This window comes from Rhinopithecus bieti, unplaced genomic scaffold, assembly GCF_001698545.2.
Source record: "Rhinopithecus bieti isolate Rb0 unplaced genomic scaffold, ASM169854v2 scaffold_13900, whole genome shotgun sequence".
In the NCBI taxonomy this organism is placed as follows: Eukaryota; Metazoa; Chordata; class Mammalia; order Primates; family Cercopithecidae; genus Rhinopithecus; species Rhinopithecus bieti.
Window position 1 is genome coordinate 3,521,639 of NW_016808376.1, and position 27,289 is coordinate 3,548,927.

Genomic DNA, 27,289 nt, shown 5'->3' on the forward strand with positions numbered 1-27,289 from the left:
GTGAGACTGTCTTAAAAAATATATATATATATATATATATGATGGTGGGGGTTGTTTCTTCTTTTTCTCTTCTCTGGAAAAGTTTAAGGTTGGAGTTATTTGTTCCTTGAATGTTTGGTAGAACTCTCCAGCAAAACTTTCTGATTGGCTCTTCACTGTTGAAAGACTTTTATCTGCTGATTCATTTTCTTTTTTTTTTTTTTTTTTTTTGGGACGGAGTCTCACTCTGTCACCCAGGCTGCAGTGCAGTGGCATGATCTCAGCTCACTGCATCCTCTGCCTCCCGGGTTCAAGCGATTCTCCCACCCCAGCCTCTCCTGTAGCTGGGATTACAGGCATGAGCCACCACGTCCGGCTAACACTTGTGTTTTTACTAGAGTCAGGATTTCACCATGTTGGCCAGGCTGGTCTCAAACTCCTGACCTCAAGTGATCCACCCACCTGGGCCTCCCAAAGTTCTGGGATTACAGGCGTGAGCTACCACGCCCAACCTTCCCTGTTCTTCATACAGCTGATTAGTATTCAGTTACATGGATGTACTCTATTTAACCAGCCCCTTATGTTAGACACTTAGGTTATTTTGGGGATTTTTGTTATTACAGACAGTTCTACAGTGAGTAACGTTATAAGGTTGGTGCAAAAGTAATCATGACTTTTGCCATTGAAAATAACGGAAAAAAACCTGATTACTTTTTTAGCAACCTAATACATATGTCCCTGTGTGTGTGCAATTTCTCAGCAGGATAAATTTCCCCAAATGGACTTGCTAGGTGCGTGGGAATATGTTTTACATTTTGATAGATATTGTGCCGTTGCCCCCGGAGGGTTCTGCCAGTTTACACTCCCACCAGCGGAGCCTCAGAGCGTCTTGTTTCCCCACAGCCTTGTAACTGCTGTTTCGAGACTGCTTTCGAGATTTGTAGCTGCTTTTAACTGTTTCTTGTTTTCGGTGTTCTGTGGTCTAATTGTGATTGTCTAATAGTACATTTCAAATTTTTATTCTGTGTGGGATTCATGAGAATTCCTCTGTCTGTGGATTGATGTCAGTCAGCGGGATACAGAGGATACACACAGAAATGAATAATTTAGGAAAGTTTAATTAATAGATTATTTACAAAAAATATAGGCAGGGTTAGGGAAAGCAGCAGAGGATGGTTTGGTACCTAGAGGACAGCGACACTCAGTAGCTGTTAGCACCCCTGGGCCCTGGGGGAAAGGGAGGGAGCCGTGGAACCTGGGGAGGGAGCTGAGAGGAAGGGCAGAGGCTGGGGTCCTCGGCAGGACCCACCGGCCTACAGGGAGCTGGCAGCCTGCCTTTCATGCCGGGGTCTCATTGGCTGGACTGAACTGGCAGCCCCACAGCAAGGGTGCCCAGCTGATACCTTCCTGCTCCTGAGCCAGGAGAGTGAGGCTGGAGAAAGATGGAGAATGGTTCTGATGGGGGGACTCTCAGACTGAAGCTGTACCACACAGTGTCTTTCATCCGTTGCAAAACACGCTTAGCCGTTGTCTCCTTGAACATTACCTTAGTCATTCATTCATTCATTCTGAAGACGGAGTCTCACTCTGTTGCCCAGGCTGGAGTGCAGTGGCACGATCTCAGCTCACTGCATCCTCCACTTCCCGGGTTCAAGCCACTCTCCTGCCTCAACCTCCCAAGTAGCTGGGATTACAGGCATGCCTACGCCTGGCTAATTTTTGTATTTTTAGTAGAGACGAGGTTTTACCATGTTGGCCAGGTGGTCTCGAAATCCTGACCTTAAGTGATTCGCCTGCCTCGGCCTCCCAAAGTGCTGGCATTACAGGCGTGAGCCTCCGCACCCAGCCTCGAACATTACTTCCGCCCCATCTGCTGTCCTCCCCTCTGAGAAATTCCAGTTAAACACAAACCTTAGACGTAGACATAACCCTTCTCAACCTATGCTGGGTCTCTTAACCTCTCATTGGTTTTCACATCTCTCTGTGCTACAGTCTGGACCAATGATAGGTTTCTTCAGATCACTTTTCTTTCTTACATTCTCTGTCTAGCTATATTTGAATATTTGATCTTCTGTTTACCCCGTCTGTCAAGTTTGTTATCAATTTTTTCTTCCTAAAAAGTTCTGTTTGGTTGGTTTCCACATTACTCTGGTTATTTTTTAGGATGATAGCATTTCCTCCTGCCTGTCCCTGGACGTGGGCAGTCACAGGTGTTTTATATTTCATCCAGCACCGAAACAGCTTTGAACAGTTAGATAGACTCTGGCCAGGCTATGGAGTCTATCTAACTGCCAGAGAGGAAGGTTTCTGGGATTTGATTTTGTTCTGTTTGTTTTAGAGATAGCCAGCTGTGTCACGCAGGCCGGAGTGCAGTTGTGTAATCATAGCTCACTACAGCCTCAGATTCCTGGGCTCGAGCCATCTACCCACCTCACGAGAATACAGGCATGCACCACGACGCCTGGCTAATTTTGCTATTTTTGGTAGAGTTGGGGTTGAGGGGGGTACCTCTGTGTTGCCCAGGCTGGTCTCAAACTCCTGGCCTGAAGCAGTCCTCCCACATCAGCCTCCCAAAGTGTTGGGGTTACAGGTGTGAGCCACCACTCCCAGCCTTTCCAGGGTTTTACCTTCCCTTGTCCCCTACTTTTTCCTGTAGCTCATGACTAGGCTTAAGTATCTCCTATTCTTAAAGGAAAAAAATATATATATATCTCCAAAATGCTTTTCTTTAACCCCATTTTCCTCTACAGCTATTGCCTCGTCTCTTTTCTGTTTCTCTTTTTAACCCAAATTCAGAAACCACTAACCATCTGCTTCCAGGATTGCTGTTCCCGGCACAGCCCACTGTATTGTGATTTCTAACCCGCCTTCACAAGGTCACCTTAGTTGATGGAGTCAGTGGCTGGTTTTTAGTCTTTATTCTGGTTTGTTGTTGTTTTGAGCCGGAGTCTTGCTCTGTCACCCAGGCTGGAGTGCAATGGCGCCACCTCGGCTCACTGCAACCTCTGCCTCCCACATTCAAGCGATTCTCCTGCCTCAGCCTCCCAAGTAACTAGCATTACGGGTGCCTGCCACCACACCCGGCTAATTTTTTGTGTTTTTAGTAGAGACGGGTTTTCACCATGTTGGCCAGGCTGGTCTGAAACTCCTGATGTCAAGTGATCTGCCCGCCTCGGCCTCCCAGAGTGCTGGGGTTACAGGCGTGAGCCACCGCGCCCGGCCCCCCACTCTGTTCTTTCCCTTGCTTTTTTCCACTCACAGAATGTCATGGAGATGGAGGGGCCACCTCATTCTTTTTTAAACAGTGTGTGGTGTTCAGTTAGCCTCACTGCTTTCAAGGCCTTCTCCTGGTTCTGCCCACGCTTCAGACCATGGCCAGAGTTGCCTTTCTAAACTGTAAGTGGATTCTGTCCCTCTGCGGGGTGTAAAACTCCCTTGGTGCCCCCCACCTGAAGGCAAAGTTCAGAAATCAAAGCTGCATTTGCTGGGGTCCAGTTGACCTCATCCCCCCAGTGTGCACCTCTCTCTACCTGTTTTGCAACCCGTGTTGTATCTTGAGCTTGAGCTGAGTTCACTGCTTTCTCCTGAGCACTCACCATTTTTCAAACAGGCGTATATTTCCACATCTTTGTTGATTCTTTTTTCTCTGTTAGGAATGCCCAGAGGAGTGGGCGATGTCAAAGTGTTGTTTCAAGAGTTTGTTTAATGGGCCAGGCGCGGGGGCTCACGCCTGTAATCGCAGCACTTTGAGAGGCCGAGGCGGGTGGATCAGCCTGACCAACAACATGGTGACACCCCGTCTCTGCTAAAAAAATGCAAAAATTAGGCTGGGCACGGTGGCTCACGCCTGTAATCCCAGCACTTAGGGAAGCCGAGGCAGGTGGATCACAAGGTCAAGAGATCAAGACCATCCTGGCCAGCATGGTGAAACCCCATCTCTACTGAAGATAAAAAAAATTAGCTGAGAGTGGTGGCGCACGCCTGTAGTCCCAGCTACTTGGGAGGCTGAGGCAGGAGGATCGCTTGAACCTGGGAGGTAGAGGTTGCAGTGAGCCAAGATCGTGCCACTGCACTCCAGCCTGGCAACAGAGCGAGACTCCGTCTCAAAAAAAAAAAAATACAAAAATTAGCCGGGCGTGGTGGCAGGCACCTATAATCCCAGCTACTCGGGCGGCTGAGGCAGGAGAATCACTTGAACCCAGGAGGCAGAGGTTGTAGTAAGCCAAGATTGCACCATTGCACTTCAGCCTGGACAACACAGCACAACTCTGTCTCCAAAAAAAGAAAAAAAAAAAAAAGTTTAGCCGTCTCCTTAAATCTTAGGCCTTGGCTGAGTTGTCACCTTTGCTGTGAAGTCTCTGAACCCTCCCTGGAGCCATGGGCACTCCTTCCTGGGCACTCCTGGACCCCCTGTAATGGCACCGAACATTGTTATGTATCTGTCTTCCCTTAAGAGTTGGTGCTATGTGGCAGAATCACTTGTGGAACTCCTTAAACACACACTCCCAGCCTTTACCCCCATAAATGTATTCTGTAGGTCTGGGTCTGAGTCCCAAAGAGCTTCTGATCCATTGCCTGGGTGAAGCATCAGTGCATAGATGGGCTCCTCTATCAGGAAGGGAAGCCTGATTCATCTGCCTTTCTCTAGTACCTGGAATCTCCCCAAGGCGAGGCAGGAAAACAGTAAGCATCAAAGAATATGCTTAGGCTAGAAAGGAAGATAGGGTTCAGATGGAAGCAGGTGATGACTGATAGGCTGAAACTTTCGTTCTCAAGCCTGTTGGGAACGGGTTAAAGTTGACTGCTTTTGGGAGAGTGGTAACAATTAAGTGGTGTTTCAAGATTAATCCAACTGGAGAATCCGGCAGAAGTGTAGAGAAGAGGGAGAAGGTAAGGAGGACAGCAGGTGGCAGCTGTAGTGGGAACGTGTATCCCAAAGCTCATGTGTTGGAAACTTAATCCCCAGCATGGCCATGTTGAGGGGCGGGGACAGGAAGAGGTGATGAACATTTTCACGTTGTTATTGCAGGAGTGGGTTCACTATAAAAGCCAGTTTGGCCCTTTCTTGTGCTCCGTCTCCAGTGATGCCTTCCGTTATGTTAGGGTACAGCGGGACATAGCAGGAAGGCCTTCAGCAGATGTGGCCCTGGATCTTGGATTTCCCAACCTCCCAAACCACAAGCCAAATAAGTTTGTTTCTTGTACAGCAGCACAAAACAGATGAAGACAATGGCTGTGGCAATCACGTAGGCGTGTGCTAAAATGGTCCTGAACTTGGATGTGCGACCAGAAGGGAAGTGGGTACAACTGACGTTGTTAAAGGAAGAGTCTGCAAGGCTCAGCAGCTGGGCGCCTGTGAGTGGCAGGGAGGGCAGGCATCGGAGACGTCTCCATGGCTCATTTGTGTGACGAGGCTGCAAGCCCCTGTGTCTAGGGATGGGCGCTGATTAACATAATGTGGCTCTGGCGTTTGGCAAAACCAGCCCTTTCAGGGGAATGGCAGAAAGACCTGGTTACTTGAGCTGCTCTGTACACCCGAGTGTGGCCGTTTGCTCCCATCCCAGTGGTAGGATGGGGAAAGGAGGGCGTTGTGTGTGACACCATCTAGGTCATTCCAGGGCCTCTGGGAATGTACGGAGAAGATGAAGGAAGGGAGCTGCCTTTCTCTCCTGGCTCCACAGCCCACCAGCTCTCCTAGGACCATTGATTTTGTCTTTTTTTTTTTTTTTACTATTTGGAGTAGTGGCAAATTTATGTATATGCATATCATCTTCTGGTTTCCTAGCCTTGCTCTTAACTGCCATTTGATGTGTACCGATTGAGCAGAAATGTGTTTCTTTTTTAATCTGTTTTACAGAGTTGTCTGTAAGGTTTCTCAGAGGAGGTTTTCATGGTAATGCTTGAAGTCTTAAGTGACAGGGTCCCCTAAAGGTGTTCAATGCAGATTGCACTTTCTCCACAAATGGTCATGTTTCTATTAATCAGCAAGAGGCTTATTCCTATGAGTCTTCTTTGCTCTTCTAGAAGGTTCTGTTGAACTGTCTTAACATGCCATTCAGGGGCTGGGCTGGATTTCCTGCTAAAAGGGTCAGAGGACCAGGCCTGGTGGCTCACGCCTGTATGAGGCCAAGGCAGGTGGATCACTTAAGCTCAGGAGTTCAAAACCAACCTGGGCAACATGACAAAACCCTGTCTCTACAAAAAATAAGCTGGGTGTGGTCGTGCATGCCTGTAGTCCCAGCTACCCAGGAGGCTGAGGTGGGAAGACTGCTTGAGCCCATGAGGTCAAGGCTGCAGTGTGTTGTGATTTTACCACTGCACTCCAGCCTGGTTGGCAGAGTGAGACCTTATCTCAAAAAAAAGGTAGCTGCGGTTGGGGAGCGGTCAGAGGACTATATGAAATTAAGCGGCTTACAGGGGACAGTTTCAGTGTCTTTGCTCCTGGAAGTAAAGATGTGAATTCCTCACAGTATTAACCTGGGGTACTTTACTTATTCTGAAAACATTGCAATAGCATGAGGTTTCTGTCGAGTCTTCAGTTTCGGAGATGTCAGCCAGGCTCCCAGTGGTAACACGTTAGCTCTTGTCACCTCCCCTCAAGTCTGAACTGTAATGGAGCTGGAGAAGCAACCACAGTTTATGGCATCTGAGACAGAAGCCAGGGAGAGCCTGAGTGTGAAAGAGCTTGGAAGTGCAGAGGAAGATGCCGCATTATTCTGTCATATTTCCAGCAGCAAAGTCATCTTGAATACACCCATCTTTCCTTCAGATTATTCTGGCTGGGCATGGTGACTCGTGCCTGTAATCCCAGCTACTCAGGAGGCCAAGGCAGGAGGATCATTGGAGCCGAGGAGTTCAATGCCAGCCTGGACAACATAGCAAGACTATCTCTGAAAAAAAATTTTTTAAAAATTATTCTTATGTCTTCAGAATGGTTAACAATATAAAAGAGAAGTGGCAGTCAGCATCCTCAAACTGGTTGACTTAGCGTTTCCCAATCCCCTTTACCCTAATGGTTGAGTCTGAGAGTGGAGATGCATCTAAGCCATGGTTTTGAGGGATGGAGACGTTTTCCAGTCTAGGCTCACTGACCATTGTCATTCGTGTTTGGTGTCTCTAGGAGTGAACTGTTGCCGCAGAACGGGCTGCTGGCTCCTGCCCTGCTTCCTGTGATCGAGCCAGCCCTGATGACTCTGTGGAGATGCCTGTAACCCACCAGAAATCAGACGCATCTGACATGAACTCGGACACGTCCCCCAGCTGCAGGCTCCGAGCCTTCAGCAGAGGCGGCAGCCTGGAGAGTCGAAGCAGCAGCTCTCGCTCCAGAAGCTTCACTTTGGTGAGTGACAGTTTTTTTTTCATGCTTTCTTGCGCCTCGGTTGGTGGATTTTGCCTCAGTCCCTCTCCCTTGAGGGAATATCTTAACAGATCTTTTTGGGTCAATAGCTTGATGTTTGGGAATACTTCTTTGTGAGATGGTTATTTTTAATCATCTTAAATTTTGCACAAATACAGAGCATTACCTATAGTCATGGGGCAAATCCCTCGCTATGGTCAGTAACTCATGGCTGCTTAGACCTAGGCAGGACCAGGCCCCAGGCAGAAACCAACCCAGGCAGGAGTGCTGGTCAAGAGCTCACAAGATAAACACAGTTCACTCTTTTTTTGTTTGTTTGTTTGAGACAGAGTCTCGCTCTGTCATCCAGTGGCACGATCTTGGCTCACTGCAACCTCTGCTTCCCAAGTTCAAGCAATTCTCCTGCCTCAGCCTCCCGAGTAGCTGGGATTATAGGCACGTGCCACCACATCTGGCTAATTTTTTTTTTTTTTCGTATTTTTAGTAGAGGCAGGGTTTCGCCATGTTGGCCAGGCTGATCTTGAACTCCTGACCTCAGGTGATCTGCCCGCCTTGGCTTCTCAAAGTGCTGGGATTACAGGTGTTGAGCCACCACGCCCGGCCCGCTCAAGCAGATGTTTCACTTCTGTGCAAGTAAAGATGCTTTTGTATCCTTCTCAGAATCCAGACCCTTGCATAGCTTTGGGAACTTTACAAAAAGAGTTTGTAAAGTTGAGAGGATCTCGTACTTTCCCTGGTGAGGACATTCATCTTTCAGGAGAGGGGAGACCATGACACTCACTCCTAGAGGGAGGAACACAGGAGAGAATCGACCCCCCGGGCCTCACCAGGAACCACTGGGGGCGCCTCTTGGTTCCTCTCCTCCAGTGGGAGCACCAGTTTCCCTCAGATACACTGTGCCATAAAATTAGCCCCAGTTATGCTGAAGCTAGATATACTTGGTATGGGGTAGTTACTAGTAATGACGGAATTTTCTAGACCCCCACTTACATATTTTCTTTTTTAAAACCATTATGGTAATATGCGATAAATATTATTTGATTGGCCAGGCACGGTGGCTCACGCCTGTAATCCCAGCACTTCGGGAGGCCAAGGCGGGTGGATCACCTGAGGTCAGGAGTTGGAGACCAGCCCAGCCAACATGGCAAAACCCCATCTCTACTAAAAATACAAAAATTAGCTGGGTGTGGTGGTGCACACCTGTAATCCCAGCTACTCAGGAGGCTGAGGCAGGAGAATCACTTGAACCAGGAAGTGGAAGTTGTAGTGAGCTGAGATCGCACCACCGCACTCCAGCTTGAGTGACAGAACAAGACTCTGTCTCAAAGAAATGCCCAGCACCCGAGCAGCGCTGGTGCCGGCTTCTCCTTCCCTGGTGTCCTGTTAGTGTCCACGGGGGGCGCCATTCCCCTTCATCCTGCCGCCCCATCCTGTTTGGATCCGAGCTCCTCCTTCCACCTCCTCTTCTTTGTAGAGGTTCTTTGATCGCTAAAGGTGAGGTGTTAACAGGAAACATTCCTTCCTCCTCTGTATTGCACACATTTCTTAATTCTGTCAGTTTTATGGGCATGAGTTTGATTTTAAATTAAAGGATTCCTGTTCTACCCAGTTCTTTCCTATCCGTTAAATCATCCAGTCGCACTCCTGTGGTATATGTGATGTTCTGTTCCCTGCCGTGCCTGTCCCTGTATATCATAGGGTAGAATAATGGAAACAGCATTGTAAAGCCCACTCATAATGAAGTTACGTCTGCATGGTGTGTGTTTGGGATCACACAATTCTGCTGTATCCTGCCTTAGATCTGTTCTCCTCCGGATGTTGGAGGAATGTTCTGGTCGTGTTTCCTTGCCTTCCCCTCAGGCCTGTTAACTGTTTTCAGGCGTTTTCCTCCAGGGACAGTTATTGAGCTAAGTTTGTCATTGCACAGTTGTGCACTTTCCTTTAGAACTAGCAAAATGAGAGAATATGGCATTTAACTTTAAATGACAACTAAAGTGGATTTTTGTTTTTAAGACAAGGTCTTGCTCTGTTACCCAGGTGGGAGTGCAGTGGCACAATCATAGCTCACTGCGGCCGTGACCTCCTAGGCTCAAGTGAGCCTCCTGCCTCAGCCTCCCAAGTAGCTGGGATAACGGGTGCGGCAGCACCGCACCTGGCTAATTTTTAAAATTTTTTTGTAGAGATGAGGTCTTGCTATGTTGAACAGGCTGTTTTAGAATTCCTGACCTCAAACAATCCTCCTGCCTCAGCCTTCCCAAGTGCTGGGATCATAGGCATGAGCCGCCACGCCCAGCCTACTAAAAGTTTTTTTTTTTTTTTTTCAACCTCCGCCTCCCCGGTTCAAGCGATTTTCCTGCCTCAGCCACCAAGTAGCTGGGATTACAGGCATGTGCCACCATCCCCGACTAATTTTTGTGTTTTTCCTACTAAAGTTTTTTAAACAGTCACATGACACTTTTCACAGAGCCGCACTTAGCAGCCAGTCCCTATCACAGCATTACAGCGTCTTTAAATGTCATACTCCACTTTTTTGGAAGTGTAAATTCTAAGAGGAGCTGTAAATTTTATTCTAACTCATCGGGTCTTTTTTTCTAATGTGACTTTTCTCTTTAAAACAAAAATCAACCATAGCGGTTTCTTAATTAAGCGGTGTCCTTTAATTTCCAAGGTCATGAAAGATAAGTCAGTCAACAGCGTTTTTAGGCCTCTAGGCTGTACGACATGTAAATGCACCTCTTAAAGGGCTCTTTAAGTAAAACATAACCTAGTTAGTCCGTGGGTTTCTTAAGAAAGAAAGAAAACCTCGTTCTCATTTATAGAGGATTTTTTTTTTTGGCAAACGTTATTCTTAAAAGAGGATAAAAGATGAACACCTGATTTGAATTGAGAGTACCCTGAAGTTTTCAGTGCTAGTTGGAGTGTCACCTGGTATATAACAGATCTTTGCTTATTAGAAACTTTTCTCCTGAGACAGTGCAAGTTAAAAATTTAAAACGTGTCTAGGTTTGGTGATGTACAACTGTAGTCCTAGCTACTTGGGAGGCCTGAGGCAGCAGGATCACTTCAGCCCAGGAGTTAAAGGCCAGCCTGGGCAACATAGCAAGACCCCTATTTCTACATAAAACAAATTCTAGAAGATGATCTCAAATATTTTTTAAAGTTAAAATAGCCACTTAAATAGGATTGTTGAGGCTATCCGTATGGCCACAGTTATGACTGAGGCTGCTGTAAGAGGGCAGTGAACATGAAGTCTTTATTTCTCAAGAGGCTGGTCGTGTGCGTGCATTTTTTTGGTAAAGAATCCTGCCTGTGAACTTTTTTTAATGAAAGGTATAGGTAGAACTAGAATTAGTTGTCCAAATCCTACAATATGTGGCTACGAATGTGTCCCTTGAATTATGTCTTTTCCTTTGAAACGTAAGAGGGTGGCTTTGATGTGTGCACAAGGCGGTGCTTCCTTACAACGTCGGGAGCGTGCTTGTGGAGATTCCTACCTCGAGAGGTGATGCAGGCACAAAATAAAAGGCCCGAGAAGGGCTGGAGACGTCCATATGTGGCAGCTCTCCTCTCCGTGGCTCCTGTAGGCGGCTCTGGGTGTTTGGTTACCAACGTCACCCTCTAAGGCCAGTGTCTCCAGGGCTCACCTCGTCTCACAAAACCCCCTGGGTGCACGGCGAGGGCACGGGGCTGCCTCACACCAGTGTTCCCAGGCTCTCGCTCTGAATGAGGTCCTGAAGTCGGGTCTGCCTTCACGCATCCCGAAGCTTCCTCTAGAAGAAAATAGGATTTGGCTGCTCGGAAAGGGCAGAGAGCTCTCCATTGGCACCATTCCCAAGGAGCGGAGCTCCAACACCATGGTTGCTTTTGTGAGGGTGGCTGGGGATCCCAAGTCTGCCTCTTACTCGTTTTTACCTCTGGCTTGGGCAAAAACAATGATCCAAATTTATGAGTTTTTAGGATTTAATATTTGATGAACAAGTGCTGTGGCGCTGAAGTCACACAGTGGTCTGTGACCAGGCATCTGCCGGCAGCTTCTGAGCCACCCTGTTCCTCCACAGCACTTGACACCTTTGGCCCCACACATGGCTCATGGGCTAAGAAGGCGTGGCAAACACTGGGGGACTTCCCACATGGCCGGGCTGGAGCAAAGTCTGAGGAGTGCACTAGAAATCCAGTGTGCTGTTTGCTCTGTGACTTCAGGAGGGGACACTAAACCAGAGGAGCCAGGAGGGAGAAGCCACCCGGTCAGCGATAATCCCGCCCTTTCATCCTGCCGTCTCACCCAGCTGGAATCCAAATGATCCAGGTCAAACAACTGCTTTAAAACATAACTCAGTGGCTTTTCTAAAAGGCCAATTGAGTCAACATGTCATAAATGCCTACTGCATATAAGAACTGAGAGGTGATGGGATAAGACTCAGTTTGCCCCCTTTCAGGAACTCACAATATAGTGGCGAGGCAGCCATGGAGGACCCGAGCTCATGAGGGTCTCGGAGCGCCTCAAATGCCGCACACTTGGGGTGTGTCTGTCTCAGTCAAGATCTCTCTATGAGAGAGAGAGAAGAGAGCAAGATCTGTATTACCCGTTTAAAGACATGTAAGGCGGCCCCGGAGCCCAGCTGTCATCTTTTGAAGCCATTATTCTTTGGTTTTATAGTCAAAACTGGACACGCATCTCATTCTTCACGGATTTGTGTCTCTCTCCTGCCAGAAGTACGGGTTTAAGTGAGCCATCTTCAAACACGACAACAGGGTCTAGCTAGAAATAACCATAATTGGCCAGGCGCGGCGGCTCACGCCTGTCATCCCAGCACTTTGGGAGGCTCAGGTGGGTGGATCACCTGAGGTCAAGATTTGGAGACCAGCCTGGCCAACGTGGTAAAACCCTGTCTCTACGAAAAATACAAAAATTAGCCAGGCATGGTGACGCGTGCCTATAATCCCAGCTGCTCCGGAGGCTGAGGCAGGAAAATCACTTGAACCCGGGAGGCAGAGGTTGCAGTGAGCCAAGATCGCACCACTGCACACCAGCCTGGGCGACAGAGGGAGACTCCATCTAAAAAAAACAAAAAAAACCCACACACACACAATAAAACCTTTGTCCCAAAACCGTGGAACGCTCCACCTGCACTTCCAGTCTCTTTCTGAGGTTGCCGAAGCGGGCGCGGCACTCAAAGCTGCGCAGGAAGCAGCTGCCTGCATTTTCTTCTCTCTGTCCCTATTCTGTCTCACCTCCAAGGGGGTTTCAGCTCTCATCAGGCTGGATTATTAAATCAATAAAGTATTGCTCGAGTGTCAGAGAGCCAACTGTAGTGTTTGTAAGAAGACATCAGATCACAGTCTGCCCAATACCCCAGTACCAGCTAGCCCAGACTGCTGACCAAGGACATGGGGGGTTCAGAGACGCCTGGCTCATCTCCAGACATTTTCTTAGCCATCAGCAGCTTTTTTATCATTTTTTTTGGTCTAGACTCAAGATGAGTTCTGCTGCTCATTTTTTTTTAATCCCTCACAAAGAGTCACCACAATTGTCTTAGTCTGCAGTTAAACCAAATTTCTTTTTTTTTTTAGATGGCGTTTCGCTCTTGTTGCCTAGGCTGGAGTGCAGTGGTGCTCACTGCAACCTCCGCCTCCCAGGTTCAAGCAGTTCTCCTGCCTCAGCCTCCCGAGTAGCTGAGATTACAGGCATGCACCACCATGCCCGGCTAATTTTGTATTTTTAGTAGAGACGGGGTTTCTCCATGTTGAGGCTGGTCTCGAACTCCTGACCTCAGGTGATCCACCTGCCTCGGCCTCCCGAAGTGCTGGGATTACAGGCATGAGCCACTGCGCCCGGCAATTTTTTTCCCCCCCAGGACGGAGTGTTGCTCTGTTACCCAGAGCTGGAGTGTAATGGCACAGTCTCAGCTCAATGCAACCTCTGCCTCCTGTGTTCCAGCAATTATCCTGCCTCAGACTCCGGAGTAGCTGGGATTACAGGTGCATGCCATCACGTCTGGCTAATATTTTTGTATTTTTAGTAGAAACGGGGTTTCGCCATGTTGGCCAGGCTGGTCTCGAACTCTTGGCCTCAAGTGATTTGGCCTCTCAAAGTGCTGGGATTACAGGCATGAGCCACCACGCCTGGCCGATTCAGCTGTTTTTTAGGTAGAGGTTACTTCAGTACACGTATTTTAAGCCTTCTCAGCATTTTTGTTCAACCAACCAAAGATTTTATTCTACCGTTTCTCTAAAAACAAAACTCCTGTCCCAAATCTGTGCTGGCATAGGAATAGCTAGGATTGTTGACTTTTGGACCTGTTGCTAGCAGTTTTTTAAAAAATTATCATCTAGCTTTTTATTGGGCTGCTGCCCTCAGAGGTTGAATGGAGCTTGGATAGACCTTTTTTCTGTTATCTCTGTGCAGGAGTCAACAGAGATCAGCTAGACTGGGACTTTGTTCTCTTCGTGGGGGCTTGTTCTGGTGCATTAATTATAATTACCTTAGTATGTTCAGCATTTTGAATTTTCTGGTTCGAATGCGCTAGAAATTATCTCTTCAAAATCATAACATACATATTAGGGTAAAAATACATTGTTCACATTCTCGAAGCAAAGCAATATTTCCTTCAGAGACTTGTCATTTGTTGAAGTCAGCATGGTAGGATAGAATATGTGAGGAATGGGCCGGGCGCGGTGGCTCACGCCTATTATCCCAGCACTTTGGGAGGCTGAGGCAGGCAGATCACAAGTTCAGGAGTTCGAGACCAGCCTGGCCAATGTGGTGAAACGCCGTCTCTACTAAAAAAAGTTAGCCGGGAATGTTGGCAGGCACCTATAGTCTCAGCTACTCAGGAAGCTGAGGCAGGAGAACCGCTTGAACCCGGGAAGTGGAGGTTGCAGTGAGCCGAGATTGCACCACTGCACTCCAGCCTGGGCAACAGAGTGAGACTCCCTCTCAAAAAAAAAAAAGTGAGGGATGGTTTTCTAGCCTGTTCTTTTAACATCTGAAGATTTGTAGCCTTAAAGGACTGCCATTTACTCCACAGCCCAGACCAGTACATTAAAAACGTCATTTGGGCCAAGCACGGTGGCTCATGCCCGTAATCCCAGTACTCTGGGAGGCTGAGGCGGGCAGACCATCTGAGGGCAGGAGCTTGAGACCAGCTTGGCCAACATGGTGAAACCCCATCTCTGCTAAAAATACCAAAAAAAAAAAAAAAAAATGCCGAGTGTGGTGGTGCAGCCTGTAATCCCAGCGACTTGGGAGGCTGAGGTAGGAGAATCACATGAACCAGGAGGTGGAGGTTGCAGTGAGCCAAGATCACACCACTGCACTCCAACCTGGGCTACAGAGTGAGACTCCATCTCAAAAAAAAATTTTTTTTTTTTGAGAAGGGAATTTTCTGCTCTCAGCCTTCTTCTACCTTTCCAACTAGTAGGGACAAACTTATGCTTTCTCCAACTCACTCTTGCCCAGGAAAGCGGCTATTTTTGCTTTTCCTCATTTCCTATATACGTAGTTCTTAAGGACCTGAGTCATTAGCAAACACCTCTTCCAGTAGCACCCAGTCCTGCCGGAGCCTCCACTGCGGGCTCCAGCTCTCTGCCACCTCTGCGGACCACCAGGCGATGCCTTGTGCTTTGGGGTTTTTTACTATAACAGCTTTATCGGGATATAAGTCACATAGCATACAGTTCACCTGTTTAAATTATATATTCAATGGCATTTAGTGTATTAACATCAGCACAGTCAATTTTAGAATGTTTTCATCTCCTGAACAGAAATCCTTACCCATTTGCAGTCACCGCCCATCCCTGCCCTCGCCACCGTGACCTGCTCCCCCAGGCCATCTCTTTCTTCCAGGCATCTCCCTGCCAAGGGCTACAAGCCTCCTTTCTGACCCTGAGGCCCTGATCCCTTCCCCACCAGCTCGGTCTGCTTCTACCTCTCCTCTCCTCCCCTCCCAGAGAAGGCAGATCCAGGTTCACTGTGGAGGGCAGCTTCGTGTCCCCCAGGATTAGGCAGCAGACGGAGCCCACAGCATGGCTGGCCCTGCCTCAGGACTCAGGGCACAGGGCCAGGCTGACCACAGAGAAGGTGCTTGGGATACACACCAGGTGCCCAGCACTCACTCCAGCCCCTCATCCTAGAGGGGCTCGGGTAGGTTGAGGATGTGAGAATCTCAGCCTCCCAGGACCTGGGAAGTTGCTCACCGACTGGCTCAGTGAAAATGGATTTTTGGGCCGGGTGCGGTGGCTCACACCTGTAATCCCAGCACTTTGGGAGGCCAAGGTGGGTGGATCACAAGGTCAGGAGTTCGAGACCAGCCTGGCCAACATGGTGAAACCCCACCTCTACTAAAAATACAAAAATTAGCCAGGTGTGGTGGCGGACACCTGTAATCCCAGCTACTTGGGATCCTGAGGCAGAGAACTGCTTGAACCCAGGAGCTGGAGATTGCAGTGAGCCAAGATCATGCCACTGCACTCCAGCCTGGGTGACAGAGTGAGACTCTGTCGCAAAAAAAAAAAAAAGAAAATGGATTTTTGTCTCGTTTTATACAAATAATAAGTAAGCAGAGGCAGAAAGAACCCTGAGGTGAGACTGTGAGCGGAGGAACTCTGGGATGAAATGTATGAGGCCTGCGTGGGGAACCAAGCAAGGGTCCATTGATGTGTGTTAGTGTGTGATGGGAAACAACAGAGCAAAACCAAAAACAAGTATGCGGCTGGGTTGAGGCCAGGCACAGTGGCTCATGCTTATAATCCCAGCACTTTGGGAGGCCAAGGTGGGTGAATCACTTGAGGTCAGGAGTTCGAGACCAGGCTGGCCAACATGGCGAAATCCTATCTCTACTAAAAATACAAAAATTAGCCAGGCATGGTGGTATGCACCTGTAGTCCCACCTACCCCAGAGGCTGAGGCAGGAGAATTGCTTGAACCTAGGAGGTGGAGGCTGCAGTGAGCTGAGATCGTGCCACTGCACTCCAGCCTGGGCGACAGCGAGACTCCTAAAAATAATAATAATAAATTGTTTCCCATATTCAGTATTTTCTGCACTATAACCAACATGATCGTTCCAAAATGCTGCGTGGATGACTGTGCATTGTTCCTTCTTAACTCTCATCCACTTCTTCCAGGTTATTGACTGACATGTCATTTCCTCTCTGAATTTTTTCCTGCACAGACCCCTTTCCCCGGAAGTGTGGCTTGGTAACCATACACGCTGTGTTTCCATCACACCCCAGGCTTACCTTGTCGTAGGAGTTCCACACTCTAGGGCAGTTGCTGATGTTCTTACCTGAAGCCCTCGTTGGGTGGTAAGCTGTAGACAGCAGGAGCATGATTTATACTGTTGTATTGGGTTGTGTGCTTAGCAGGTGCATGTGTGTGGCTGTGATTCAGGGGATGCCGTGGGGGTGGGCTAAGGTTTGAAATCCAGCCGTGAAAGTAGGTGAGATGCAGCCGTGCACAGGTGGGCGTCGCTGCCTTAGAAGCTGACCTAGGAAGAGCCAGTGATGGACCTGAGCAGGGAGCAAGAAGCGACAAACCATAGCCTGTGGCCCATAGCTGCCCCCATTCCTTGCTTTTATAAATAAAGTTCAATGTAACAAAAGTGAGGCTCATTCCTCACCTTGGTAGAGTTGAGTAGTTGCTACCCTAAAGCCTGCACAGCCCAGAATATTTATTACCCGACCCTTTACCAAAGAGTTGGCCATGCCTCCCGAGGAATATAAAGGAGAGAATGGTGGGAAGTTAACTGTGAAGGGTAGGCGGAGCCATAGCAAATACCTAGGAAGACATAGGGCAGAAAACGTGCAAGATGTCTATGCTGGAAACTATGAGAAATCATTGAGAGAAATTAAAGGGCCAGATCTGTGCATCTGAAACGTCAGCGCATCAGACTCCCAGGAGGCTGCGTCCAACACAGACTGACAGGCCCAGTGCCTGAGGGTTCCTAATGCAGCAGATCTGGGATTGGACCCAAGAATGTTTCTGACAAGTTCACAGATGCTGCTGCTGGTCCAAAGACCACACGCTGAGAACCACACATCTAAATAAATGAAGCCATGTGCCATATTCATGGATCAAGAAAAGATTGCAAAGACATCAGTTCTCTCCAATTTGAGAAACTTCTATGCAAATCCCAATTAAAGTCATAACAGGGGTATGTGTGTGTTTATGTGAATATGGAAATTGACAAGCTGATACTAAAATTTATATGGAAATAAAAAAGGATTAAGAAAGCTGAACAGACTTAAAGAAGGAAGACTTTAAGAACTCCAACATGGCCGGGCGCGGTGGCTCAAGCCTGTAATCCCAGCGCTTTGGGAGGCTGAGACGGGCGGATCACGAGGTCAGAAGATCGAGACCATCCTGGCTAACATGGTGAAACCCCGTCTCTACTAAAAAATACAAAAAACTAGCCGGGTGAGGTGGCGGGCGCCTGTAGTCCCAGCTACTCGGGAGGCTGAGGCAGGAGAATGGCGTAAACCCGGGAGGCGGAGCTTGCAGTGAGCTGAGATCTGGCCACTGCACTCCAGCCCGGGCGACAGAGCGAGACTCCGTCTCAAAAAAAAAAAAAAGAACTCCAACAAAACTGGAGGACTTTGCCCGATATCAAGACTTATTATAGACTGGGCACAGTGGCTTATGCCTACAATAACACCACTTTGGGAAGCTGAGGCCAGAGGATCGCCTGAGCCCAGGAGTTCAAGACCAGCCTGGGCAATAGAGCGAGACTTTGTCTCTACAAAAAATATATATTTATTAGCTGGGCATGGCAGTGTTTGCCTATAGTTCCAGCTACTGGGGAGGCTAAGGTGGGAGGATCAGTTGAGCTGGGGAGACCGAGGCTGCAGTGAGCCATGACCATGCCACTGCACTGTAGCTCGGGCAACAGAGCAAAACGTGGTCTCCAAAAAATCAACAAAAGGCATATGTGAAACATAAATACTTCATTATGTATATGCAAATATGTCAAAATGTGAAAAACTCCAGAACACTTCTTATCCCAAGCATTTTAGAGGAGGAGTACTCACCTGTATTATGGAGAAAAAAAAGTTCCACATCATTAGTCTTCATGGAAATGACATTGAAAATCCCAGTGAAATGTGACTGCATGTCTCTCCTTTGGGGCGCCAGAGCAACCAGCCCTGCTGAAAGCAAGTGTCAGTCAGTACAACCACTTCAGAAAGCTGTGTCCGCCCACCCAGGCAGACACACGTCTTCAGACCCAGCGATTGTGCGTAGGTTTATATCCAACAGGTGCGCATTGCTTATCCTCCCTAGCAATGTTCTGCCTGCCTACCTAATGTTCTGCCTGCCTACCTACAGTGTTCGGCCTGCCTGCCGTGCCTAGGTATTTCTCCTTTTCCTGAGCCATCCTTCTCTCAGGAGTAAGCTAATAAGACCAGGCTAGCTTGAGAAATTTGCATGTGTTCTTGTGTTTTCATCCCCAGAACAACAGTATACTATGCCTTCAACTACAGCCTCTGAAATTGTATAGACCACAGGCTCTGTATGGGCCTGGGAGTTAGATGCTTTGGGTAGGTGGGCATTTGAGTATCTCGCAGATCACAGTGTGGAAAGCATCAGTCTACACCACATGGATCAGCTCTTAATCATTTTTGATAAGACAAAAAAATACATTAGTAGGACACAGACGTGCACCTGTAGTCCCGGCTACTCAGGAGGCTGAGGCCGGAGAATCGCTTGAGCCCTGGGGCAGAGGTTGCAGTGAGTCAAGATCGTGCCACTGCACTCAACAGCCTGGCAACAGGAGTGAAACCATCCCCCTACAAAAACAAAACAAAACAAAAGCAACACAGCAGAAGCAGAGTCCACGCTCCTAGTATTAGAGAGTCAAATAGTCTCTAAGGTTTATAAAAGCATCAGTCCACATGTACCACCTCCATTTCATACTCACGGGAGGTAACAACTCTTAACTCTACCTAATTTGTTATTTAACTCCACTATTGACATATTGCTGTATATCCTTTCAGTTTTCTTTTTTCATGTGTATTAAGTATGCATAATTTTAATCTGAGACAACTCGGTTATGGTATAGGTGTGTATATTGCTGTACATAGATGATAATGCTTTCTCTCACATTAGTTTTTCTGTGGTTGATCGTGGTTTCAGTTTTCTTTGCTTGCGTGGTTTCCTGTGTTGCCCTCAGGCTTGCTGTGAACTGGACTACTTGCTGAGTGCACAGGTGGCTTCCCAGGGACCCCCCATTATTCTGGGATTCCCTGCAGCTTTCTCATATGGATGCTCCTGTTACCTGGCTCTGTGACTTCTGTCTGGGTTTACTCCATGTTGAGAGGAACAGCTACCCTTCCTGACTACCCTGCAGTGGCTTCCTCAGAAAGGCTGGCATGGGAGATCAGATTGTAGACCTTGCATGTGTTTTTTTTGTTTTTTTTTTTTTGTTTTTTTGAGGAGGAGTCACGCTCTGTCGCCCAGGCTGGAGTGCAGTGGCACCATCTCGGCTCACTGCGAGCCCCGCCTCCCGGGTTCACGCCATTCTCCTGCCTCAGCCTCCCGAGTAGCTGGGACTACAGGCGCCCACCACCTTGCCTGGCTAGTTTTTTGTATTTTAGTAGAGACGGGGTTTCACCGTGTTAGCCAGGATGGTTTCGATCTCCTGACCTCGTGATCCACCTGCCTTGGCCTCCCAAAGTGCTGGGATTACAGGCGTGAGCCACCGCGCCCGGCCTGACCTTGTGTGTCTTAAAAACACCTTTATTCTTCCGTAGTTCTAATTAATAGTGGGATTATGTATAGGATTCTAATGGCGAATCTAGCTGGGCTTTTAGACCTCATTGTCTCCCAGCTTCTGGTGTTACTGCTGAGAAGTCTGTTGCAGTTTTCTGTTTCCTGATCTTTTGTTTGTTTAAATTGTTTGGAAGTTATTTCAAACTTAATGAAGTTGTGAGAATAGTACAGAGAACTCCCACATACCCTTTCATTAGATTCACCAATTTTTATTTTTTATTTTTTTTTTTTTGAGACGGAGTCTCGCTGTGTCACCCAGGCTGGAGTGCAGTGGCCGGATCTCAGCTCACTGCAAGCTCCGCCTCCTGGGTTCACGCCATTCTCCTGCCTCAGCCTCCCGAGTAGCTGGGACTACAGGCGCCCGCCACCTCGCCCGGCTAGTTTTTTGTATTTTTTAGTAGAGACAGGGTTTCACCGTGTTAGCCAGGATGGTCTCAATCTCCTGACCTTGTGATCCACCCGCCTCGGCCTCCCAAAGTGCTGGGATTACAGGCTTGAGCCACCGCGCCCGGCCAGATTCACCAATTTTTAAATTTTTTCCACATTTTAACATGCGCTCTCTCCACACATACACACACTTTTTTTCTGAACCATTTGAATGTAGTTGCTACATAATGCTCCCCTTAATACTGAAGTACATTTTAAAAACAAGGATATTCTCTTACATAACTTACACAGGGAGTTATCAAATTCTGATTTCTGATTTTTTTCTTTTTTTGAGATAGAGTCTTGCTCTGTCACCCAGGCTGGAGTGCAGTGGTGCCATCTTGGCTCACTGCAACCTCTGCCTCCCAGGTTCTAGTGATTCTCCTGCCTCAGCCTCCTGAGTAGCTGGGATTACGGGTGCAGCTAATTTTTGTATTTTTAGTAGAGACAGGGTTTCACCATGTTAGCCAGCCTGGTCTTGAACTCCTGAGCTCGAGTGATCCACCCACCTCAGCCTCCCACAGTACGGGGATTACAGGTGTAAGCCACCGCACCTGGCCTCTGATTTCTGATCTTCTGTATATGACCTGCTTTTTCACTTGGGGAAGCTTCCCCGATCTTTTCTTGGCTTTCAATATTCTGAAATGTCACAATGATGCATACCTCCGCGTGGGTCTGTTTGATTTTATTCATTAGTTTGTACACTAAGGACCCCTTTCAATTTGGAAACTTGTGTGCTCCTCTTTAGGGGCGTTTCCCTGAATTTTTTTTTTTTTTTTTTTTTGAGGCGGAGTCTCGCTCTGTCACCCGGACTGGAGTACGGTGGCCGGATCTCAGCTCACTGCAAGCTCCGCCTCCCGGGTTTATGCCAATTCTCCTGCCGCAGCCTCCCGAGTAGCTGGGACTACAGGCGCCCACCACCTCGCCCGGCTAGTTTTTTTTGTATTTTAGTAGAGACGGGGTTTCACCATGTTAGGCAGGATGGTCTCGATCTCCTGACCTCGTGATCCGCCCGTCTCGGCCTCCCAAAGTGCTGGGATTACAGGCTTGAGCCACCGCGCCCGGCCCCCTTAATTATTTTGTTTATTTTATAATTTCTTCCTCTCATTTTCGCTGATTTCTCTTTCTGGAACTCTCATTATTCACATAGTGGCCCTCCCAGATCTATCCTTTGATTTTCTTACCCCTGCTTTTCGTAGTTTTCTGATTTCACAACTTTATCTTTTAGGCTTTTATTTAGTTTTTCATTGTTCTCTGCTGTATTTTTTTTTTTTTAATTTCTAACAGTCTTCTTTTGTCCTGTAAAGAAAACATCATGCTGTGTATGGAATCAGTATCCCCTCTTACCTGACAACTGATGACGATAGCCTTTTTGAAGTTTTCCATCCCTCCACATAGTTCGTTTCCTGTAAGTTGCTTTTTTGTCCTTTGGTTTTGGTAGCTCTTTCACGGTCACAGTTTTCCTCAGATGCTCGGTGGTTATTAGATATCTGCACATACTCCAGAGTAGGACAGTCAGAAACTGCTGCGCAATTCTCCATTGGGATTCGTTGACTGTAGTCTTTACCTGTGGATTGACCTTGCTGGGGAACCCTTGGGATCAGCCTTTTTTGGCTCTTGGATTCCTCAGGTTCCCCAGAGATGCTGTGCACAGTCCTCCATCTGGAGGGTGGTCACCTGGCTGCACCCATGGCCCACACTGTTAACACGGCGTTGCACCGTCAGCTTTGCTCCATGGCCCCACTTCAGGGTTCCTCTGTCACCTTTTTCGAGAGTAAGTGGCTAGTTTTGTGCCAGGATGAGCTTGCTGCTTCTGAAAGAGACTTTCAAACAGTTGGGCTGTCTTCACCATCACCTTGCCCACACTTCCAGAGCTGCTCAGCACCTCCAGGACCTGAGCTTCTGGGCAGTTCTGTGGGACACAGCAGGTGGGTCACTGGCTTTCCTGGGCCTTCTCAGTCAGTTTCCACCTGTCCTGCCCTCCACCTGCTCTGCTTTTGGCTCTTGAATTCTTCAGATTCCCCAAAGATGACGCGTGCTCCACCATCTCTCTTCCTGTTATTTTGTCGTTGTGATTTGTGCCTTTAAAAAAAAATCCCTTTGTTTTAGTAAGGTTTCTGGTGAGAAAGGAGATAAATATGTGAGTTCAGTCCACCATGTTTAAGCAGAGGTTTCCCGTGTTATGGAAAAGCAAGTGTGTGGGATAGCAGTAGGCTGACAGCAGCTCTCCAGTGTGCCCCGAACGGCTGCTTTTTGTCATTGACTTGCTAGGAACCGCAAGGGGAGGGCCCGTTCTAACAGCTTTGTGGCGTTGTTATTTGCTCTGCCTTTCGGAGCGCGTTCTCTTCTGTCTGGGCGATGGAGAGGCACATGCAGGCACTGTGTGGCAGGGGCACCCCGCATGGCAGGGCATTCTCAGGACACAGTGAGTTCCACCCTGGGCTACGGACCGATCCCAACTTTGCTTCGGCTTTTGTCTCTTTAGTGAAGCCACTGTTTGTTTTTCTCTATTCTGTTCCCAATCCCCAAACCTGTACTCTAGGATGATGAGAGCCTGAAGTACCTCACCCACGAGGAAAAGGACGTCCTCCTGTTTTTTGAGGAGACAATTGACTCCCTGGACGAGGACTTTGAGGAGCCAGTGCTGTGTGATGGGGGAGTGTGCTGCCTCTGCTCCCCGTCTCTGGAGGAGAGCACCTCCAGTCCCTCCGAACCTGAAGATGTCATCGACTTAGTGCAGCCAGCACCTGGCGCCGGGGAAGCCAAGGGCCTCCCAGAGGAGACGCAGGCAGCAGGTGAGGGGGAAGCACAGGCCAGCCCTGGAACATAGTTTGCTGGTGTCTGTGAGACCCAGAGATACTTCTTTTGTGTTCCCCTATGCTTGCCAGTAGAAGCTGTTGAGTCTTACCAGATTCTTACAGGGGAAAAGAATCCTCGGCAGTTTCGTTGTCCAGCAAAGGGAAATGCCAGAAGGACTAGAATAAAGAATGGAATGAACTGGGCACATGAGCGGAGTTTACTTTTTTTTTTAATACACAATGCATACACACGCACAGAAAGAAGGAAAACTGGAAATGGCTTCCAGGTAATTATTCTATTTTACAGGCTGGGCACCGGGGATCACTTGAGGCCAGGAATTCAAGACCAGCCTGGCCAACATGGTGAAACCTCATCTCTACTAAAAATAGAAAAGTCCGCTGGGCGTGGTGGCGCCCGCCTGTAGTCCCAGCTGGTCCGGAGGCTGAGGCACGAGAATCGCTTGAACCAGGAAGCAGAGGTTGCAGTGAGCCGAGACTGTGCCACTGCACTCCAGCCTGGGTGGCAGAGCAAGACCCTGTCTCAAAAACAGAAAGAGAATCTAATACCACTGCTGACGTGGCTGGAGGTGGAGCTTGGTAATGCGAGCCATGGGGAGTGGCTCTAAATACAAATGAAGCTTCCCTCGCTCACTGCTCACATCCTGCTGTGCGCCCCAGTTCCTAACAGGCCACAGACCAGTACCAGGGGTGTTGGGGATCCCTGAGCTGCAGGGAAATGGGCAGAGAAAAATATCTTCCAGTTTTTTTTCCCTGATTGGAAAGGATACTGGAAACAAATGTGGCCAAGAGGTTAACGTTGGAAGGGATGAGGAAAAAATTATTTTTGCTCTGGTAAGGGTAAAATACTGTCATTTGTCTTAAGCCACTAGAAATAAATTGTGTGCACATGTGTACCCATACGTCTTTTAAGCAAGGCTATGTATTACTCAGAACTTCATATACTACAGTTATGGATTCCATGTAAATACGGAGCTTGGTTTGCAGCCATCTCTTCAGAGAAGAGAAGTAATGTACTGTACATTTTTACTGTATAAAATGTGAGATCACATAGTCATGCCAAGGAAAACACTCTTTGAAAAATCAGCTACACCTATCCATCAGTTCTCTAACATTATATTTTCATAACAATTTTTCTTTCGTTTTTGTGAGACAGGAACTCACTCTGTCACCCAGGCTGGAGTGCAATGGCACAGTCCTGGCTCTCCGCACCCTCCAACTCCTGGGTTCAGATGATCCTCCCACCTCAGCCTCCCAAGTAGCTGGCACTACAGGTGTGTGCCACCATGACTGGCTAATTTTTTTTTATAGTGATGGGGTCTCACTATCCAGCCCAGGCTGGTCTCGAACTCTTGGGCTCAAGTGATCCTCCCACCTCAGACTCCCAGATTGCTGGGATTACAGGTGTGAGCCACCTCACCTGGCATATTCATAACAATTGTAAGTGCCCACAGAGTATACATTGTGAGATTCTGAAGATATGAACATAACAAGTTATGAATTTCAGGGTGTTTTTTTGTTTTGTTTTGTTTTTTTCCTGAGACAGAGTCTCACTGTGTTGCTCAGGCTAGAGTTCAGTGGTGCCATCTCAGCTCACTGCAGCCTCCACCTCCCAGGTTCAAGTGATTCTCCTGCCTCAGCCTCCAGAGTAGCTGGGACTATAGGCACACACCACCACGCCCCGCTAATTGTTGTATTTTTAGTAGAGACAGGGTTTCACCACATTGGCCAGGATGGTCTTGAACTTCTGGCCTCAAGTGATCCACCTGCCTCGGCCTCCCAAAGTGCTGGGATTACAGGTATGAGCTACTGCACCCGGCCCAGTGTTGTACTGGGAGGTGTATAAGTACGGCAGTGCCAGGTGATCTGTGATTGATACATGCTATGTAAGGACTCAGAGGCAGGCCTGCTAAGTTCTCTGTCGTAGAGGAAAGCGACACAGTTACATGTCCTTCATCCAGAAAGACCTGCTGGTGTCAGTGTGTGCCACACACTTTCTAGCCTCAGCTTCCCCTTTGTAAACTCCCCTGATGAGTTGGTCACTACTTGGGTCCTGTCCTCGCCTCAGGGGCTGGAGCCTCAGCAGCCCACATGGAGGGGATGTCTCCTAGGTGCCGACAGTCTGACTCGCAGGGCTATCGTGATTTGTCCCTTCTCAAAGCGAGGTCATGCGCATGACATACCACCTTCTGCTTCCCTAGTCCCGGGAACAGGGAGAGAGGAGTTGACTCACAGGCAGCACTGGGGAAGTTGGTGTCAGGTCCAGGTTGAAGCTCTTTTCAGTTCAGCGAGAGGGAACTTCATGCATTTACTTTCACGTGGGCTGGTAGCTCACAGACTCCTCCCTCGTCTTCCAGGGCCTGCACCTGCCGGGAAGGAGCACAGGAAACAAGATTCTGAGACTCCTCCACCTCCGGACCCCCCAGCTCCCGAGACCCTTCCTGCACCACCGCCCGTGCCCAGCATCCCTGACCCCCCCAGGAGGGAGCTGCGCGCCCCTTCCCCGCCAGCGGAGCACCCCAGACTCCTGCGCTCCGTTCCCACGCCCCTCGTTATTGCGCAGAAGATTTCTGAGAGGTTGGGGGGAAACGAAGCCCTCTCGCCCACCTCCCCGTCCAGGGAGGGCCGGCCTGAGGAGTGGAGGACACCGGCCGCCTGGGGGCCCCGCAGCAGAGACCCCGGCCCGGGGCCCAGTCGCCCGGCGCAGCCCAAGGCCCCCCGCTTCCCCAGCAACATCATCGTCACCAACGGCGCGGCCCGGGAGCCCCGCAGGACCCTGTCCAGGGCGGCCGTCAGCGTGCAGGAGCGCAGGGCGCAGGTGCTGGCCACCATCCACGGCCACCCTGGCGCCTTCCCCGCCGCAGGGGATGTGGGCGAGGGGGCCCCGGGGGGCGGCTCCTCCCCGGAGCAGGTGGCACGTGGCCAGGGCCTGCCGGGGCCCGCTGAGAGTCTCCGGGCAGGGGGTCAGGCTCCGCGGGGCCCGGCGCTGGCCAACGGCTTCCCGAGTGCGCACGAGGCCCTGAAGAGCGCACCCAGCGCCTTCGTGCCCACCGGGAAGTCCCTCTGCTTCCGCCCCGGCCCGGCCCTGCCCAGCGCCCGGGCCCGCCAGAGCTTCCCCGGGCCCCGGCAGCCCGACGGGGTCCCGGACTGGCGCCTCGCGGACTCCCTGCCCCGGCCGCAGGGCGTCACCGTGCGGTTCGCAGGCCGCGGCTCCTCGGAGGCGGCGCGCAGGGAGGCCCTGCGGAAGCTGGGGCTGCTCAGGGAGAGCTCGTGAGGGCCGCGCGGGCTCCGGGCCACTGTTTCTCCCCACCCTGAAGAGAGGGTGAGAGTCGCTGCACGCAGGAGCTGTTTGGCCTAAAACGGAAGTGGCAGGNCCAGAGCTTCCCCGGGCCCCGGCAGCCCGACGGGGTCCCGGGCTGGCGCCTCGCGGACTCCCTGCCCCGGCCGCAGGGCGTCACCGTGCGGTTCGCAGGCCGCGGCTCCTCGGAGGCGGCGCGCAGGGAGGCCCTGCGGAAGCTGGGGCTGCTCAGGGAGAGCTCGTGAGGGCCGCGCGGGCTCCGGGCCACTGTTTCTCCCCACCCTGAAGAGAGGGTGAGAGTCGCTGCACGCAGGAGCTGTTTGGCCTAAAACGGAAGTGGCAGGGGACCCCCTGCCCTCTGCGGCGCATCAGAGTCTGGAGGTGCATCTGGCCGGGGGCTTGTCTCCCTTTTCCCAAGAACTGAGAACCCAAGAACCTTAGAGCCAGGGGTTTCCGTGATGTGTAAATGCCATCTTTTGGGGGTTGGGAGGAGCAGGACTGGTCTGATTATCATTCTTGAGTCTCATCTCTTTTCTCGAAGTACATGACGTGAAAGTCAGTTCAGATCCCTTCCACTCAGGATTCTCCCCGCCTTTTCTAAGAAAATAATAATTTAAAAAAAATGCTTGTTACATTTTGTCATGTCTTAA

At 49.4% G+C, this 27,289-nt stretch overlaps 2 protein-coding genes across 7 annotated transcripts in view; one reads left to right on the top strand and one right to left on the bottom strand.

Moving 5' to 3' along the window:
- PROSER2 (proline and serine rich 2) overlaps positions 1-26,695 on the top strand; it is a 45,181-nt gene extending 18,486 nt beyond the window's left edge. For 2 of the 3 annotated variants that reach the window (XM_017886706.1, XM_017886708.1), the window contains exons 2-4: positions 7,100-7,318; positions 23,068-23,320; positions 25,699-26,695. In XM_017886706.1, coding sequence (XP_017742195.1) covers positions 7,181-7,318; positions 23,068-23,320; positions 25,699-26,615 — 1,308 coding nt within the window. In that variant the 5' untranslated portion in view covers positions 7,100-7,180 and the 3' untranslated portion in view covers positions 26,616-26,695. Of the gene's footprint in view, positions 1-7,099; positions 7,319-22,601; positions 22,951-23,067; positions 23,321-25,698 lie in introns of those variants that run through there. The other variant, XM_017886709.1, reaches the window with a different exon arrangement.
- On the bottom strand, positions 6,448-25,620 carry LOC108538541 (uncharacterized). Of its 4 annotated transcripts, none has more exons than XR_001888108.1 (7): positions 25,575-25,620; positions 21,873-22,607; positions 18,362-18,475; positions 16,621-16,821; positions 11,781-11,882; positions 10,831-11,106; positions 6,448-6,869 (listed from the first exon to the last, which is right to left on the bottom strand). XR_001888108.1 is itself a non-coding variant. In XM_017886710.1 (4 exons), exons 1-4 carry the CDS (start codon positions 22,021-22,023, stop codon positions 6,791-6,793), a joined length of 570 nt encoding a protein of 189 aa, XP_017742199.1. In that variant the 5' UTR covers positions 22,024-22,045; the 3' UTR covers positions 6,448-6,790. The 4 variants fall into 4 exon arrangements, 2 of the variants coding, with proteins under 2 accessions (XP_017742199.1, XP_017742200.1); XR_001888107.1 differs by having other exon boundaries at positions 16,621-16,843; XM_017886710.1 differs by lacking the exons at positions 10,831-11,106; positions 11,781-11,882; positions 25,575-25,620 and having other exon boundaries at positions 16,621-16,843; positions 18,362-18,478; positions 21,873-22,045.
- Positions 26,696-27,289: the final 594 nt, after the last annotated feature.